General features: G+C 34.7%; 1 protein-coding gene across 5 annotated transcripts in view; it reads left to right on the plus strand.

Moving 5' to 3' along the window:
- The window catches only part of IPO11 (importin 11), a 337786-nt gene that overhangs the window by 191587 nt on the left and 126118 nt on the right, over nucleotides 1–20081 (plus strand). For all 5 annotated transcript variants that reach the window (XM_077117257.1, XM_077117259.1, XM_077117260.1 and 2 more), the window contains exons 20-22: nucleotides 355–468; nucleotides 8247–8362; nucleotides 17784–17860. In XM_077117257.1, the coding sequence (XP_076973372.1) occupies nucleotides 355–468; nucleotides 8247–8362; nucleotides 17784–17860 (307 nt within the window). The remainder of the gene's footprint in view (nucleotides 1–354; nucleotides 469–8246; nucleotides 8363–17783; nucleotides 17861–20081) is intronic.

Genomic DNA, 20081 nt, shown 5'->3' on the forward strand with positions numbered 1-20081 from the left:
AAATATTTATCATAGAGTCTTATATCTCTACTTAAGGTCTAATTTTAATTTTTTTCTTTTCTAATGCAATTTTATTGAGATATATTCATACATCACACAATCCATCCAAAGTATTCAGTCAGTGGCTCACAGTATCATCACATTGTTGTATGCTTATCACCACAATCAATTTTAGAAGATTTTGATTACTCCAAATGATTTTATCTTTAAAAGGATATGTGCTTAACATATTACATCTATAGAATATTAAATATTTGCTACCTAGGACTTAATATTGCTCTGTGAGTGTTTCTGGAAGTAAACTACCTTTTTTACTAATAGGATTCTGTTGCATCCTATCTTCTGTTATGGTAGATCCGGCCATATGTAGGATGTTTGGTTCAATATTTGCCTCTTCTTTGGAAGCAGAGCGAAGAGCACAATATGTTGAGATGTGCTATTCTGACAACACTTATTCATCTTGTTCAGGTAAATTACCTCTTCATAGAATTTCTTAGTTTTTTTTTCTTAAATTTTTTTCATTGTTTTCATGTCGTTTATGTTACAGTGAAAGTTTCAATTTTTATTTTTATGTTTTTGTCATGTGTAGCTTAAATACTTTTTAAAACAACTTTCATATGTTTGTTTTGGGCAATTTTTTTAGTACATCCAAAAAGTATTCTCTACTTTTTTGGAAAGATTTCTTACTTTACATGTAATGGTCTCCAGTGGTGATAGACTGATGTGATTTGTGCAGTTCATTGTACTTTGCATGCAGATTCCCTGCTATTCAAGGCTTTTCTGCATAAATTTGCTCTCCGTTCTTACTCTGTTTTCCTTGATTTAAAGTAAAAAATTTTCCCTTTTATAAATTGGGAAGGCAGGAAAACTGGTAAGTTGCTTTTGAGGGGATAAAGTGACTGTGATTTTAGACATATTGACTTTTAAGTGTTGAGGATGTGCAGCAAGTATCGAGGAACCTGAATTTCAGGGACAGGACTGGACTGTAGTTCTCATCTGATCTGTTAAAGTGAATTATAGTCTCATAGTGAGAATGTAGAGGGAGGAGCTTGATGCCAAGACTGAGAATGGGACGCACAAATTATTTTACTGACCTCTGATCCCAAAGTTTGAGAGAGTTTCTGATGGGGAGAACTCCCTCTAAATTAAGGAATTATGACTCTCAAACTTTCTGACATTACTTTTATAAACCTTTATCAGGTACTTTTACACTTTTTTTGAAATATGAACTCATCAGTATTTATTGAAGAGTTTTACAGGTACAGATTCCTGTCTGTGGCACTTTTAGATACAGACAAATGGCAATTCAAAATATTTTCAAGCACTTGTCTTTTAGTGAGTGTCTGGCCTAGCCTCCCTTCTTCTCCACTCTTTAATTCTTATAATCATCCTATAAGGTAAAGATTATGTCCTTATTATAGATGAGGAAACAAAGGCTAGGAGAAGGTAAGTGACTAGTCTCTGATTGCATTTGTAGGTAACAGTACAAGAACTGATACCCAGGTCTTTTGTATTATTTCTCTACCAAAATGTGTTTTTGGATTCAACTTGGGAGTTTTGTGAGGGAGATGTGAAAAAACAACAACCAAAATCCAGCTTTTATATCTTCTCAGGCATTGTAACCTTAATAAATCATTCAAAAATTAAGAAAATGTTTGGAGCATATATAGCCTCTTCTTTTAATTGTGACATTAAAGTACCCCATGTTTTTGTGAAAGTCGAGGGTGCAAAGTTCCAACCAAATAATCACCTGCACTTCTTGGAGAAAGCATATCATGTTTAATATTAAAATTGAGATTGTAGCTTAAGATGTGTTTTTCTGTCATTTGTTGGTAAAATTTCCTTTCATGGAAACCGCTGTCATCTTTTGCCTGTTAGCACTTAGGCAGATATTGACGTGGATTTTTTTTTCTTTTTCTTAAACCTGGGGACTCAGATTCTGGTAACCTGAATTTTTATCCCTTTCTAGCCTGCATTAGTTGGCCTCAATGAAAGTAGATAGTCGTTTATACAGTGAACATTTATTGAACACCTGCCATGTACAATAATAGTGTTTTAGGCACTGGGATACAGGAATGAATAGGACAACTCTTTGGAAGGTGGCTGTTAGGGGAAGACAGGTGGTTAAAAAGTTGTATTAAGTGTTCTCTTAGCAATAAAAACATTGTACTACAGGGGCACATGGTGGGTTACCAATCTCAGACCTGGAGGGTGAGATGGGACGCTAGGGAAGTGTTATCCAAATAGTGTTGGTGTTAAGTAGTGCTAAACAGGTGGTATTAAGGAGATGGTGCTTTAGGGATGAGAGTGGTAAGGGTATTTTAAACAAATGGGCCAATATATATAAACCTCCCTGGGCTTGAGAAAACATGTTTTTTTATTTTTTATTTTTTGGTTTATGTATTAATCAGTTTCACATGTTACATAGGTTAAGGAGTCAGTTCTGTTATGAAAAGTGGTAGTACCTTATCCATTCTTCTTTCTGTTTCATGCTTGGTGGATGAATTTCCTTTACTTCTTAATAGGATATCTTAGATTTTTACCTCTATATCTCTTAAGTAATGTGCTTATATTGTTCATTCTTAATGTTAAGTGTTGTGGGTGTTATCTCTTGACTTCCCTCTATAGTAGATGAAATTGAATCCTTTCAAACCTACTCCCATCTACCTGTAGGCAAATATAATGTTTCCCACATACCCAAACTCCAAATATAGTTTTATTGTAATTTGCAATACATAGGGTTTTTGTTTTTATGATTATATAAATGGCTATTGAAGGCATTTATTGTTACATTATGATTAATTTTCTTTCTTGTACAACCATCCTCCCAGTTCCTACCATTTGTTAATAATTTTGTTTGCTTAGTGTATTAGTTTTCTATGGTTACGTAACAAATTACTATAAACTTAGCTTAAAACAACACCCATATATTAGCTTACAGTTTTTTAGGTAAATAGTCTGGGCACAGCATGTATGAATTCTTTGCCTAGGATATTTATAGGTTGAAATTATAGTGTCTGCCAGGCTCATTTCTTCCTATGAAGCTTAGGAGAAGAATCAATTTCTACACTCATTCAGGTTGTTGGCAGTATTGAATTCCTTATAACTGTAGGATCAAGGCTCCAGTTAACTTGCTGGCTGCCATGTGGGGAGTGCTTTCATTTCCTAGAGTCCAGCCAAAGTTCTTGATACGTGACCCCTTTCCAACTTCAAAGCTAGCATTGGAGAAATTCTTGCAGATTAAATCCCAACACTGAATTTCTGGCTTCCTTTTTATTTTTTTTTAACTTTTTTTATTGTATAATATAATATAACATATATACAAAGCAAAGAAAGAAAAAAACCAATGGTTTTCCAAGCACTCTTCAACAGGTAGATATAGGACAGATCCCAGAGTTTGTCATGGGTTACCATATCAGCCTCTCAGATTTTTCCTTCTAGCTGTTCCAGAATATAGGAAGCTAGAAGAAATAAATATTGTTTATTATCACAATCGACTTTTTTTTTCTTTTTTGTGAACAATAACATATACAAAAAAGCAATAAATTTCAAAGCACAGCACAACAATTAGTTATAGAACAGATTTCAGAGTTTGTATGGATTACAATTCCACAATTTTAGATTTTTACTTCTAGCAGCTGTAAGGTACTGGAGACTAAAAGAAATATCAGTTTAATGATTCAGGAGTCATATTCATTTACCTTCTCTGTATAACTCCGCCATCACCTTTGCTCTTTCTGCCTTGCTCTTTAGGTTTATTTGGGCCGTAGTCATTCTCACTTTTTCATGTTGGAAGGGGCTGTCAGTAATAGAGTAGGGAGATGGAACTAGCTGATCTAGATAGACTAAGTCCTCTAGGTTTTGTGACTTATCTGGTCCAGAAACCCATCTGGAGGTTGTAGGTTTCTGAAAAGTTACCCTAGTGCCTGGAACCTCTGTAGAATCTTACATGTTACCCTACGTGTTCTTTAGGATTGGTGGAATGATTTTGGTTAGAGTTTGGTAAGTTACAATAGGTAGCAATGCCTAACTGATACTTGCTTATGAATGACCTCCAGAGTAGCCTCTTGACTCTATTTGAACTCTCTCAGCCACAGATGCTTTATTAGTTAACACTTCTTTTCTGCCGTTTGGTCAGGATGAAATTGTTAATCCCACGGTGCTAGGGCTGGACTCATCCCTGGGAGTCATCTCCCATGCTAAAAAAGGAGACTTTCACCCCTGGATATCATGTCCCATGTAGGGGGCTGGGCAGTGATTTCACTTGCAGAGTTGGGCTTAGAGAGAGTCAGGCCACATCTGAGCAACAAAATAGGTCCTTCAGAAGTAACTATTTGGCATACCTACAGCTTAGCTTCTCCGCTACCTGCATAAGCTTCACAAGAGTAAGCCTCAAGATCAAGGGCTTGGTCTGGCTTTGCTTTTTGCATCCCTCCAGAGAAAACTCTTTTAAAGGGCCTGTCTGATTAGATGAGGCCCACCCAGATAATCTCCCTATTTTAAAGTCAACTGATTGGGGATCTTAATTACATCTGCAAAATCTTTTCAAGCTGTATGTATGTTGGTGTTTGATTGAATAACTGAAAAACTGTATACCAGGGGCCAAGGATCTTAGGTAGTCGTTTAGAATTTTCCTACTGTATTTAGTGTTCTATGTAGTTGAACCCAAACTGTTATCTGCTATCTAAATATTCCTTCAATATGTTCAGACACAGCAGATATTTTGTCAATTTCATTATTTTGAAGAAATCTGAAAGATTCATATGTGCTCTGGTCTGGATTGGTTTTTACCCTGTACTTGTGCGCAGCTGTTATAACTGGATCGATCCCCTTTCACCATTATCCAGAGAGTTCCTTTTGTTTCTTCTTTCTGTGGGGTGCCTGTTTTCTGTACCTCATGTCTTCTTTCTTGTTTTAATCCCTTTTTCTAATGGAGCCCATCTTCCAGTGGCAGCTTTCTTCAATATCTTTTGTTCTCTATTATTCATGATAGACGCTTTAATCATATTTTGTTGATCTTGCTTGCCTGGTTATTTTTATTTTATTTTATTACTTTTTATTATGAAAAATGTGAAGCATACACAAAAGAAGGAACAGTATAGTGTGTCCTTAGGTAACGCAGTCTCCCAGCTTCAAGAATTATCAATTTTTTTGTCTATAAATTTAGGAGTAAGCACTAAAAGAAACTGATTAGCAGGGCTAAGTATATGTTGGAAGCTTGCTGATTTTTTTTTTTTCCTTTAGAATCATTTAGTTGGGTTGTCTTATATAGGGGAACTTTCCACATTAATATTAATACTTTGAATTTTTGCTTCCGTGAAGGATCCTTCAGTCTTTTGCCTATTACATTGCTAATATAATCTCCCTATTTTAGGGAGTCCCCCTGCTCTTGATAACTTGATATCTCCCTATCTTGAGACCATTGTTTTACCTTTCAAAAAAGAGTAGGTAATATGCTCGTAGAGTTGCTTGTGAACATGGATGAGGGCTTGGCATCCGGCTACTTTCTGAACACCTTCTAGAAGTCCTCTTATTTTTAACATCTTCCACTCAAACCCCACTTTCCAGAATTCCTAGTGCTACCCAGTTCTTGAGACTTGGAAATTGTGAGATTTTTGCTTCTTGCCTCTTTTTCAGTGCTGGCTTTGGTCTTCTGTTTTCTGAGTCTAAGTCAGTTACCAGTTGTCTTTTTCCCCACCTTCCAAAAGTTAGTCATTTTCATCTCTTCTTATGCTGGCTTCGTACTTACGGTTTTAGGTCTTAAAAAAACATACTTCTGTCCTTTTAGTGGATTTTTAGTGGATTTGGGGAGAGAACAGTAGTATATGTTCAATTTGCCAGATGCCAACACAGTGATTTCTATTAATGTTAATTGTTTGGTAGAGCTGGAACATAAGATACAGAAGTTGGGTAGGGGAGGCTCAGGAAGATTAAAAAAAAACTTTCCAAGTTCAGAAAAAGGAATGATGATTTTTTAGTTTAGAGAGGTGATCCAGGCACCGGTGTGGATATGTTTTGAAATGGTATAAAACTAAGGTCACCAAAACTACTAGGAGGCTCTTTGTGTTAACCATGAAAGGATTACAAATACCTGAAGGTACTGGAGAGAAGGGGAAAGATTTGAGAAAATTAAAGAGGTAGAATTAAGGATTGTTTAGATGTAGGGCAAGAAAGGTGAGGAACCAGGAGGTAGTTGTGATACATAACTTATCAACCAGCTAGATAGTGATACATGTTCCTTTGAGTTAGGAAATGCAGGAAGAAGAAATGTTTTTTAGAAAGACTGTAAATTGGTATTAGACTTAAAGTTTGACATGGCTTTTGGGTGCTGATATTCCATAATTATTTGAATACATGCTTGGAATTCAGCAGAGATTTGGGTTAGACATACAGATTTGGGCATGATCAGCGTGTACATGAGACATGAGAACAGAGCCCATATTTTGAGGATGCTATTTTTTTATTTCCTAAAATTTAAAAATAATTATAAATTATCAAGAAGTTGCAAAGATAGTACAGAGATGTCCTATTTACCCTTCACCCTGTTTCCCCTAATGATTATAGCTTATATAATAATAATAGAATATGATTTTTCCTCTCCTTAAACATTTTGAATTTTTTTCATACCTGGTAATTTATCTTCATGCTTTCATGGTATCGTAGGAGACCATGCAACTGTTGGTGCAAAGAATTAAGCTAAATCTTCTTAAAATTGCTGTATCTAGGATTGGACATATTCCTCTAGCCACTAAATTATAAGATATTGAATCTGTTCGGGCTTTTACAGCCTTCACAAGGACATCCCTGGAAATTGAGGATCAGTTTGCCACATTACCCTTATTTGACTGCTGAAAAATTATCTATCCCTAATCTCACTAATTGGCAGTTAAAATTTACCTTCCTTGTCAGGAAGGGTAATGACTATGAGTTTTTGTGTATTTAGCGGTTGCTTACTTTAGTTTATGGCAATATTTTGTTTACTGGAATATGTACTGATTAAGTAGACACTTCTGATTTTCCAAGGAAATTTTCAGTGTACTTCATAATTAAAATGAACTTGACTAGTATTTCCTAATGTTTGTCCCTTTTTGGTCCATTAAAGATTGAGCTATCCTTTCTATAGAGTGAAATTTAAGTGAGTTTTAAGGCTCAGTAAAACATTTTATTAAATATGACATTTTTATAATTCTCTTCCTTTGGAAAAATTTTGATAAGATCTTTCAACTGATTTTTAGTTATAAAAAAGGCCAAACTTAAACACTCAAGATATTTAAGGATGAACTTTATGTATTTCCACTGAAGTATTTATGTCCCTTTGATAAAAATTGATCTGATTTACTATGTATATATTGTCAAAGGGAGAATATGTATCTGTTTTGTGATATTGTAATTCGCTGTAAAGTGTTGACATTTGAATTATTCCCTAAGTGAGCAGGTGTTTTTATATAAAAGAATTTTGGTCACTTAACCACATATGATAGAGAATGGAAACCATCGAACATTTTGATAGTTTGTTTGACTTCCTTTCACTATTTCTCAGATTATGAAGTTTGTTAATAGTTTAGAGATTAACTTTTTATCCTTTTTGTTTTCTTCCAAAGTGCTTATATTGTAGAATGATACACTGAGTCAACCTCCATTAGATAGTAACTAGGCAAATCAGAGTTTTAGATAAAACACTGTGTTAACAGTTTTTTTCTCTGTCCTTCTAGAAACATTTTTATGCACATATCTATATATATTTCTGCACCTTTTAAATTCATTTCACAAATTTGAGATTTTTTTTACCACATCTCTAATCCTTTTTCATGGCTAATTGGTATTCTAGAATGTTTGTACCATAATTTATCCTATTGATGAACTTTAGGCTTGTTTTATTTAAAATTATTAGGTGAGATGATTTATAGAATTTAAAATATCAGTGTTCAATATCTCTTGAAGAGATAGGAAACAGGAGAATAAATGTTTATTATATGCAGTCTATCTGAAAACTGTAAGATTTGTGTAGCCTTGGCATATAATTCTTTTATTGCCATAGCAATCTAATAGTATTTTTTACTATTTGTTTTCCAATTTGTAAACAGAACTTTGTATTAGTAGTGTTTATAATTAGGAGCATCCTTAAACAGTCTGGTTTATTTTTTAAACATTGGTTTTAGGGCTCTTTATACAATAGGTCAATTTTTGGGGGGTGGGGGTGGGACCTTAGAGTGTCTTATGTTAAGTTTTATTTATACTTCCTATAGGGATTAGGAGCAGACAGCAAGAACCTGTACCCTTTCCTGCTCCCAGTTATTCAACTGAGTACAGATGTTTCCCAGCCTCCACATGTTTATCTTCTGGAAGATGGTTTAGAATTATGGTAAGAGGAAAAACTTGATACCATGGATCTTTTTTCCCCCCCGGCCTTCACTATTCTCATGCCGATAAAGTAAAGGTCACATAATAGAGCTTTTAAAACTCAGTATGTAGAAACAAAAAGCACAATTTCCCCAAACTGGGAAACATAAATTGCTTAATCTTTTTTTGGCAGCCACTATGTAGGCTTATAATAGATAAAGTAAAATGGGAAGAGTTCAACAGGAATGCAACTGTATTTCATTTTTGGAATTTGGCATGTAATATTGGAATCCTGACAAATTTTCCCAATTGAAAATTGACTGAGAATTCCTAATATGTTAAATGAGATGTTTTGGGGGATGTTGAAGAGTTATTGCTCAGTATTTTACTACCTTACCTGGTTAAGTGCTGAGATACTATTTATTTCAGCCCTAAATGCTGCTGCTACTTATGGTCTTTCTTTATTATTTTACTGAGTAAATAGTATGTAGTGTTAAAGTGGTGAAAAATCCTATTTCTTTGGCAGATCAGTGCCACAAACCATTTTTAACTACCCCTTGTTTATAAGCTTATTCTAGAGATGGCAGTAGATTTCTTAATGGATAATCTATATTTAAGATACAGTATTTTATAATACATTAAAGGTTTTAAGATTGCAATGTGTAAATTGACTATTGGAATGAAAATGGTAAATTAGAGGTAAACTTGTAGAAAAATGATGTGTATGAGTTTTTTCCTTTTTTTAAAGTTTTACTCAGATGTCCAGGAATTAACAGCTGTGATTCTTAGAAGTTGTCATTGGTGCAAACTATAAGTTAATAGTCCATTTCAGGAAATTAGATGAACAATTTTAAAACATAATTTTGTAGATATTTATTAATATGCAATTTGGGTTCCTCATATTCTATTCTCTTCTAGGTTGTATTATTTGAACTTAAAAGACATCTAGATAGTTCAGTTATAAATAAATATGTTGTTAAAACCTTTCATATTTATTGATATATATTTGTACAAAGATTACTCTAGATCAGAACTTGACAAATTTTTTCTATAAAGGGCCAGACAGTAAATATTTTAGGCTTCCTGATCATGTGATCTCTGTCCCACCTACTCAACTCTGCTGTTTTAACACCAAAGCAGTCACAGATAGTAAGTACAGGAATAGGTGTGGCTGTCTTCCAGTAAAACTTCATTTATAAAATAGATGGATTGGATTTGGCCCATAAGCTGTGGTTTGCCAACTTCTGCTCTACATTTTAATACACTATAAAATATTAAAGCATAAATATTTTCTTGTAACTATGTAGATACAAGATGATGTTGAATATTGGAATAAAACACTAAGACTAATTATAATAAAGAGACAGACTCAGATACATTGCTCATTTTAATCACAAAATCACTTATCTGTATTACAGACACACTACATTAATATCTTTATTAAATGTCAATAAATTTCTAAAGAATTGCATAAACAGATAATACAAATACATTGCTCTGCTATGGTAATTTATTTTTTTCTTAGCCTTTAGTTATATGTAAACCGAATTAAATTATTAGAAAAAAATTATTAAATTTATTAATGGTTAAGATTCTTTAGATTAAATAATCAGCTTACAGATTTCTTCGTAAAGTTTTTTTAGTGGGTTAGAGCTTGTATTTTGAATCAGACAGATACAGGTACCAATCTGAATTCTACCACTGCATTTGTGGTTTGAGTAACTTAATTATCTTCTGTGAGCCTTGGTTTCCTTAAGTGTAAAACAAGGGGTAGTCATTTCTACCTAAGATGGTTGTTAAGAAAATGTGCTCATTTAGAATGTGTTTAATACTTTGTTATATGGCATTTGAAACCTTGGAATGGATGAGATTGCCAAGGAAGAGAAGGGCAGATAGAAAATGTTCTTCCCAGCACAGAATCCTGATGAATTTACAACATTTCAGGATCCTGAGAAAGCCATCAAAGAAGGCAGAGAATTCTTTCTTACTAATACAGAAAGAAAACCAAGCCAATAGAGGAGAGTGTTTCCTAAAAGATAAGTGGTTGACTTTGTCAGAGCTGCTGATTGACCTACTAACACTAGGATAGAGAAATGAATTTGGCCCCAGGGAGATGATAGGAGAATTATCAGTAGAGAGGTAAGAACAGAAATTGGAATAGATTGAAGAATGAATTGGAGATAAGGAAGGAGTTACTGTAAGCACATGCAACTTTTGAGAACTTTTGTTGGGGAGGGGAGTGTAGAAATGTGGTGACAGCAGCTGGCTGGTGGGGGGAATGAATTCATGAGGAGAACGAATTCAAGACGGATGGATGATGCTGGAAAGAGTTGAATAACTGAAGGAGGCAATAAGATGTGGGATTTAGAGTTCAAGTAGAGAGGTTGATATTTGGTAGCAGTAAAGGTAGCAGTAAAGTCCATTAGAAATGGAGGCAGAAGATAGATTTCTGGTTTTTCTATGGAGACTGGATAGAGAGGTCTTCCCTCTAAGGTTTCTATTTACTCAATAAAATATGAAGTTGGGCCATCAGTTGACAGTTATGATTGGGAGTGGGAGTGTACACAAGTTATGAGAGGTTTGTGGAAAGTGAAGGTATAAAATAGTTATTTTGGAGAAAAGTAATTTAAACTTATTAGGGATAACCTGTACCAGTTAATGTTTGTTATCATGGGCATAAAAACCCTATACCGGTCATGTAATTTTTTTTCCCATGGCTTTTTCCCCCTTTTTGATCCTCTTACTGGAGATTTGCCATTAGTATTAGCCTTTTCAAAGAAACTTTGGCTTTGATTCTTTTTGTTGTTTTATGTGCTTTATTAATTTCTACTCTTTTTAATATCCTCTTTCTGTTTGCTTTAGGTTCAGTGTTTCCTTTGTCATTTTGACTAGGATTCTTAAGAATTAGTTCATTAATTTTTAGCCTTCTTTCCTAATATAAACATGTAATACTGAAAATTTATTTTTAAAGAAAAGACCACTGATGAACAGTTTTTGTTTTAGGAAATAGGATGGAGTTATAAATGCTGGTAAACAACCAGAAGTGTTAGCTCTGTGTCATTTAATGTAATATGCTCTTCATCATTTAAGGAAAAAAATTAATTTGATTAATTTCTACCATTTACTAAAGATTGTATCTTTTTTTTTTTAAAGAAATGCTCTCTTAAAAAACCCTGAGTTTCTGAGATAAATTTTATTCGTTGGGATGAATTATACTTTTAATATAGTGTAAAATTTTACTTTCTAATATTTAATCAGTTTTATTTTAGTTTTTAAAGCAGTTTTATAGAGATATATTTATATACTGTACAGTCCATCCAAAGTCTGCAATCACTGTTTCACATTATCATCACATAGTTGTACGTCCATCATCAAAATCTATTTTAGAACATTTTCATGACGCCCCCAAAATCCCAAAACCTCCATATCCTCCCTTACCCCCCTCTAATTCACCCTTAACTTTGGTGTGGTACATTTTTTTACTGTTGATGAGAGAATGTTAAAATATTACTGTTTATTATTCTCTGTCTATAAATGAGTTGAATTTGAAATTTATGTTTTGTGATGATGTTGGATTTTATAGAATATCTGTGTTTGTTTTATCAGTGTGTTAGATTGTTTTGTTTATTCTCTTTATATTGGGATGGTTTCTATAACATGGAAACTATTCTTTGAAACACTTGAAGAATTCAGTAATAAATCCAACTGGAAAAGGATCTGTGTTGATGTGGGCAGGGATGTCAGTGATAGTTTTGATAACATTCCCAGGTTGTTCCTCTTACTACTTGTACTATTTATTTTGACCTTCATTGTTTGTGTGCTAATTTTGGCAGTTAGTCCTTAAAATAATAGAATAATTTCTGTATATTTATTTAATTTCTTTTTAACATTATTATTATGAATGAGCCAGCTCTTAGATTTGTAGTTTGTACTGTTTGTGTTTTCATTCATTTATTTCTGCTTCAGAGTTTTTACTTCCTACATTTAATTATGGGTGTATTCTTATAAAACTGTAAGATAAATGGTTAGTTGTATTTCCTTTGTTTTCCTTACTGAGTGCCCAAGCCTTTAAAGCTGTGGATTTATTTGTCTTGGGGGTATAACTGGCTGTTTCCCATAAAGTTTGATATGTAATGTTTTATTTTTTTTATTTTAGCAGTGGAGTTGTAAGTTTTTAAATGACTTATATAACTTTATTTTTTGATGTTATATGGGTATATGATTTAGGTCTGGATTTACTGTATTACAATTATAACATGTAACTTGTAGTTTTTAAACTTAATGTGAATTTTCATGACTTATGGACTCCATTTTTGTGACATCCACATACAATAGTAATAATGGTGTATTTTCTTCAAGATACAGGTTTAACCCATGTATGTATTCTTTTTAACTTGCCAGTTGTGTAGTTCACATTATCATTTTTCTTTTTCATCTTTTAAAATATTTTATTAAAAAATCTTAGTTTACAAAAATATGATGCATAAAATACAGAATTCTCATATACTGCCCTCAGTTAACACCTTGCATTTGTGTTATAAGTTGTAATAATTGATGAAAGAACATATTTTTAATTGTATTATTACCTATATGTAGTCCGTGGTTTGCATTAGGCTTTTCTGCTTGTGTTGTGCCAGCCTATATTTTTTTAATTTAGATTTTTGTTCTAGCAACATACAAATGAACCTGTGATTTCTCCTTTTAGTCATATCCAGATATATAATTAAGTGCTGTTCATTGCGTTCCAAAATTGTGCTACCTTTACCACCATCCATCATCTAAACTTTTCCATCAACCTGCATAGAAACTTTGTACAATTTAAGTTTTAACTCCCCATTCCCTGCCCCCACCCCATCCTGGTAACCTATATTCTAGTTTCTGGCTGTAGAATTTACTTATTCTAATTATTCCTATCAGTGAGATTATATAGTTTTTGTCCTTTTCTGTCTAATTTCATTCAACATGATGTCTTCAGTGTTGTCGTATATAACAAATTCATTCCTTTTCACAGCTGAATAATATTCCACTGTACTTATATACCACATTTTGTTTATCCATTCATCAACTGAGGGTTGCTTCCATCTTTTGATAACCATGAATAATGCCACTGTGAACAGTGGTGTGTATCTGATGTGTATCAGAACTTCAATCCCTTTTATGGCTGGATAATATTCTTTTGTTTTTGTAGATCACATTTTATTATCAGATTATTTTATTTATCAGTTATGGACACTTGGCTTGCTTCTGTCTTTTGGCAATTTTTCATAATGCCGTTATGAACATTAGTGTGCAAATACTATTTAATTCTCTGATTTGATTATTTTGGGTATATACCCAGAAGTAGGATTGCTTGGTTATATGGTAATTCTATACTTAACTTTCTGAGGAACCACCAAATTCTGTTCCACCTTGGCTGCACCATTTTATATTCCCACTGGCAATGAATCAGTGTTCCTATTTCTTTACATCCTCTCCATTTGTAATTTTCCATTTTTTAAATAATAGTCATTCTAATGGGTATGAAATGGTATCTCATTGTGATTTTGATTTGTATTTCCTTGATGGCTAATAATGTTGAGCAACTTTTCATGTACTTTCTGGCCATTTGTATCTCTTTTTTGAACAGCTGTCTGTTCAAATTTTTGCCCATTTTTAAATTCGCTTGTTTGTCTTTCTGTTGTTATGTTGATGAATTTCTTTATATATTCTGAATATTGATCCTTCATCAGATATGTATTTCCAAATATTTTCTCCTATTTTGTAAGCTGTCGTTTTACTTTTATGATCAAGTCCTTCAAAGAACAAAAGCTTTTAATTTGAGGAGGTCTCATTTATCTACTTTTCTTTTGTTGACTATTCTTTGGGTGTAAAGTCTTGAGAAAGCATCATCTAACACAAGGTCCTGAAGATGCTTCCTTGTGTTTCTTTTAGGTGTTTTGTAGTTCCGGTTCTTAGATTTAGGTCTTTGATTCATTCTGTTGGAATTTTGATTCAATGTGTTGAAATCCCCTCAACTTCTCTACTAGTACGCATACCTTTTTTCTTGAAAATTTCTTGTCTCTTCTTAGCCATTTGCTCTGCAGATAATTTTATAATCATCTTGCCTAAGTTGCAGAAAAATCCCTGTAGGAATTTGGTTGGCAGTTTTTCTCTTTTAGTAACTTAAATATATCATCCCACTGTCTTCTAGCTTCCATGGTTTCTGCTGAGAAATCTACCCATACTCTTATTGGGTTTCCCTTGTATGTGATGGATTGCTTCTCTCTCGCTGCTTTCAAGATCCTCTCTTTCTCTTTGACCTCTGACATTCTAACTAATAAGTGTCTTGGGGAACGCCTATTTGTGTCTAATCTCTTTGGGGTGCGCTGCACTTCTTGGATCTGTAATTTTAGGTCTTTCATAAGAGTTGGGAAATTTTCAGTGATAATTTCTTCCATTAGTTTTTCTCCTCCTTTTCCCTTCTCTTCTCCTTCTGGGACACCCACAACACGTATATTTGTGCGGTTCATATTGTCCTTGAGTTCCCTGATACCCTGTTCGAATTTTTCCATTCTTTTCCGGATAGTTTCTGTTTCTTTTTGGAATTCAGATGTTGTATCCTCCAAATCACTAATTCTATCTTCTTTCTCTTTAAATCTATCATTGTAGGTATCCATTGTTTTTTCCATCTTTTCTACTTTATCCTTCACTTCCATAAGCTCTGTGATTTGTTTTTTCAGTTTTTCTATTTCTTCTTTTTGTTCAGCCCATGTCTTCTTCATGTCCTCCCTCAATTTATCGATTTCGTTTTTGAAGAGGTTTTCCATTTCTGTTCGTATATTCAGCATTAGTTGTTTCAGCTCCTGTATCTCATTTGAACTATTGGTTTGTTCCTTTGACTGGTCCATATTTTCAATTTTCTGAGCGTGATCCGTTATCTTCTGCTGGCGTCTGGGCATTTAGTCAGATTTCCCTGAGTGTTGGACCCCACAGGTTGTAAGATTTTTCTGTGAAATCTCTGGGTTCTGTTTTTCTTATCCTGCCCAGTAGGTGGCGCTCGTGGCACACGTTTGTCTACGGGATCCACCAGTAAAAGTTGCTGTGGGTCCTTTAACTCTGGAAAACTCTCGCCGTAGGGGAGGTTTGGCAGCCGAAGTGTCTTGGAAGAGTGCCAGCCGGCCCGGGTGTCTGAACGCGGGGAGGGTCGCCGGCCGCCGCAGCACGTGAGAGCGCCCGACCAAATTTCCTAGTCGGCCCGGGGCGCCAAGCGTGGCGGAAGGGCTCCAGCTGTCGCAGCCCGGGAGAGTGCACTGTTCCCAGGCGGACCGGGGAGTCACGTGTTTGGAAGGGACCCCCTGGTCACCGTTCTCCGCAGTCTGGGGATTTCTGACCCAACTCTTTCAGTTGGTCTGGGGGGTTTCGCGTGGTGGGGACGCCAGCCGCCGTGGCCTGAGGGGACCGCCTGCCCAATTCTGCCAGCTGGCCTGGGAAGGAGGAAGGGAGGGACTCCGGCCGCTTGCCGTCCTGCCCAGGAAAGCCCGCGTCCCTCGGTGTTCTCACCGGAGCTGGTTCTCCCAGACAGTCAGCCGTTCCAGGATGGGGTACGCAGTCCCTTTGATCTCCGTCGTGGCTCCGGGAGCTGCTCTGTATTGTCTCCACTCCCCCAGTAGCTGTTCTGGAGGAGGAAAGGTGAGGGCGGCAAGGCTGTCGAGGCTGGTGGCGGAGGAGCCGGTGAAGGCGGGGGAAGAGGGCACGGTGGTGGTTGGAGAGCCGCCGGAGCAGGAGGGGGAAGAGGCGGAGAAAGAGAGGGGAGAAGGAGGGCGGGCGGGTCGGCTGCTGTGGGGTGTGGGCGCCGCGCTGCGGGCCGGCAGAGAAAGACCCCTGTAGGAATTTGAATTGAAATTGCATTAATTCTGTCTAACAATTTAGAGAGTTTTTTTCAATTTAGAGGAGTTGTACATTTTCAGAAAAATTATGCAGAAAGTACAGTGTTCCCATATTACATTAACAGTTTACATTAGTGTAATACCTTTGTTACATTTGCTGAGATAATTATAATTGTACTATTAACTGTAGTCCATTGTTTACATTAGGGTTCACTGTTTGTGTTGTATAGTCCTATGGGTGGTTTTGTTGTTTTAAAAATGTTTATTGTAGTAACATATCTGCAACCTAAAATTCAACCTTTTGTCCACAATCAGATATGTATTTCCATGGCTTTAATTACATTCGCAATATTGTGCTACCATCACCACCATATATTACCAAAAGTTTACCAAATTGCAGATCATTTTAGAATCAGCTTTCCTAAGTTGCAAGGTAAACCATGTGGGGATTTGAATTGAAATTGCATTAATTCTGACTTAAAATTTAAAGAGAATTGACATCTTTATGATGACAGAGTTCATAATTATGACTGTGACATCACTCATTTACATATTAGCCATTTTTACTTGGCATGTAGAAATTCATTTGATTTTTGTTTATTGATATATCCAGTGACCTTGCTACACTGTCTTAGTCATTTGTACAATTTTTCTATAGATATTCTTTCTCTTGTACACGTTCTTGTATCGTCTGTGAATAAAAACTAACTTTTTGCTCTCCCAACCTTTAATCTTTTATTAACTTCTTAATAAACTTCTTATATAACACTGAATAGATACAAGGGTAGTGATAGAGGGCATTTTTTACTTACTTTTGTTTTCAACATAAATCTCTAATGTGTGTGCTTTGGGTGTTTGGTAGGTACCCTCTTATCAGGTTAAATGTAATTCCTTTCTCCTTATAAACTGATAAACTTTTTTTATTATGAATGAATTTTAAACTCGGATAGGTCTTCCTTTCCTCTTTCTTTTAGCTATTGTGACCCTAGTGGTTTTTTCTCCTTTATTTATGACTGGCAAGTAGGTAAACCAATGAAGTACTTTTGGATAAACTACAACCCATAATTATTGTTTTTTTTTAATACAATAAACGTTTCAGATTGCAAATACAGTGAGATTGTCCTGGAGTTGTTCTTTGTCATACATTAAGTTCATATTTATTGTGCATGTAGCTTAAGTAACTTTTCTGATTAGCCCAGTTTTTCTTCAAAGGGACATATCTGTTAGATGTGGCTGAAAACACTTCAAAAATGGCGGAATAATGAAATACTTTTTCTTTCTTCTTGGCCAGTTCATAATGATCATACTTTTGGGTTTTATCATAATTTTGTTATTTTATATATTTTAGTATATAATCACTTTCCTTACTATATACTATACACTATAATAGAAATAATATTGTAAAATTTGTAGATCAGTTTTTAAATTTTGATGTACTTGGTCATTTTTTTTGGAAAAAAATTTTTATTATTTTTTATATTATCCATTTTTCTTTCTTCCATAAAAGAGACTTTATTTAAGTTAAGTTAAAGGCTTTGATGGGCATGGAAGGTGATAATCATCTGCTTTTCTTCCTAGGTTAGTGACATTGGAAAACAGCCCGTGTATTACACCAGAGTTGCTTCGTGTATTTCAGAATATGTCACACCTTCTTGGTATGTGTTAAAGTCATAATTTGGGGGTATTGTAGCTGACTTTAAATTACATCTTCCGTTTTTATTACAGTCCCTGATATTGACAAATAAATTGAAGGGTATTTTAATAGTTTCTACATTTTTCCCATAGGATTTTTTAGAATCATTTCTGATTATTAAAGAATGAACATTAAGTTGCATGACCTTGTGGACAGTTTTATAATAAAAATGAAAAAATGTTCTTGGGAAACTAATTACAAATTAAGCTTGATCTTTGCCTATTAAAATTTTCTGTGTTGATAGCAATTCTATAAGTAATTTAGAAGACTTTATGATAACACTGCTTCTGTATGCCCTATGTTTATCCACCTTCTTTTACAAGTGACTTTGCGCTATCAGTTGTTCACAAATGACCTTTGTATATATTTCTGTGATTTAGCTAAGGATTACCACCATGATTATAATTATTAAATATTAGGTATTAAAATATTGTTTGTTGGAGTACTAGTTGCACATAAGCTATAAAATTGTGAAGCTTTTGATATTTTTAAAATCACACTTTTGGCATATGAAATCAGGCCTCTGGACACTGGACTAGGAGAAGTCTCTACTTCTCTCTTAGGCTTTCTGGATGAGATTTAGTTAGATTCTTGTCAATCTGAACTAATAATCTGATAATTCTTGAAAATCAGTACTTGTCTATTGCATATAAGCTACCTTTTACAAGTATGTAATTACCCTGTTTTTTTTTTATGGTATCCTTTTTATAGACTTATTTTGTGTTGGGAGTTTACCAGTTCACGTTCATACTCTAAACTCATGGAGTATTTAAGAATTGCCATACAGTGCTATTTACTAGTCTTTTGATGTTTTTTTAACCCGTAAAATATTCCTGAGTTTTAATTTTTATTTATGAAATATGTTGTAAACAATTATAATTTTTTCCATTTGGAGACCCCACTCTTCAAGACTCACCTACCTATTTATTCAGGAGAACTAATGGACTAGTTTAGAAGGTGTATAGCTAGGAAAAAAAAAAGCATAATCATTATGGCAATATCCAAGGACTTTTTGGTCTGAGAACTTATTTGTTGTGAGAAAACTTATCACAGGCAAAAATATTGAGTATAACAATGCACTGGAAAAACAGAATTAGCTTTTGAAAATATGAATAAATGCATAGTAAAAAACGATTATGGGGCAGACCACGATGGCTGAACAGACAGTTCTTGCCTGCTCGATTTCCTGGTGCCTGCCCATACCAAAAAAAAAAAAAAAAAGACGATTATGACTGATTAATAACAACAAAAAAACAAAACTGCTTTCCTTGTTTATTGGATGGCCGTGGTGCCAGGATTGTGCTGGTTTTTCCCCTTTTCTCTGAATTTTTGTCCTTTACCCCTATTTCTTGCAATAGGGTGAGATTCCAAATAATATCAAAATAACCATTGTTTTAAATAAAGAGCCATTTGCTGTTTGTCTTGTAGAATCCCCATAAAGGGAAAACTTACCAAAGGTGAAAAATCAGTGGCAGTAGGCCCATCCTTTATCAGTACTTTCCTAGAAAAATGGATTTTTTTCTGTCTTTAGATTTCTTAGCTAAAGAGAACAGGAAATTCCTGCCTCACTTCCCTTTACTCTTTGTGACAGCCTTTCTGGTTCTGTTCCACATGCTTGGAGGCCGTGTACAATGCCATTCTCAGTAGTGCTTCTTTATACTGACCTAGGCATGGAAATCTCAACCATACCTGTTATCGATACGATTTCAGCCACTCTTACAAAAAATCGGTAAATTACCCACAGTGGTCTCCTCACCTTTGTATCCCACCTCACATTTACATATCTGGCCTCCACAATGTTGCAATTCCTGTACGGCAATGGGTGAGGCAGGATTTTTAACCAAAAGGGAGATTTATACAAAAAGCATATGACTGACTAACTTTACTGTAACCATGTGGCACTATTTTTAGTTTCAATTTGGGAAAGTGTTCTAGTACAGTTTTACAATAGAAAGCTTTGTAGTTGAGACAATTCCTATAAAATCCACAATAGTCTGCCAGCTTTTACATGTTTAGAGCAATGTCTGGCACAAAGCAAGCACTATGGGCTCTGTAGGATTTGCTACCTAACTAAATTAAGAACTAGTGAAATATCAAACTTGTGGTGATGGACCAGACAATTTTCTCTTCACATTCTCGCAAGAAACATGTGAATATAATGAATAACATTTCAGTACCTTAAA

The sequence above is a fragment of the Tamandua tetradactyla genome, chromosome 9, assembly GCF_023851605.1.
Source record: "Tamandua tetradactyla isolate mTamTet1 chromosome 9, mTamTet1.pri, whole genome shotgun sequence".
Classification (NCBI taxonomy): Eukaryota; Metazoa; Chordata; class Mammalia; order Pilosa; family Myrmecophagidae; genus Tamandua; species Tamandua tetradactyla.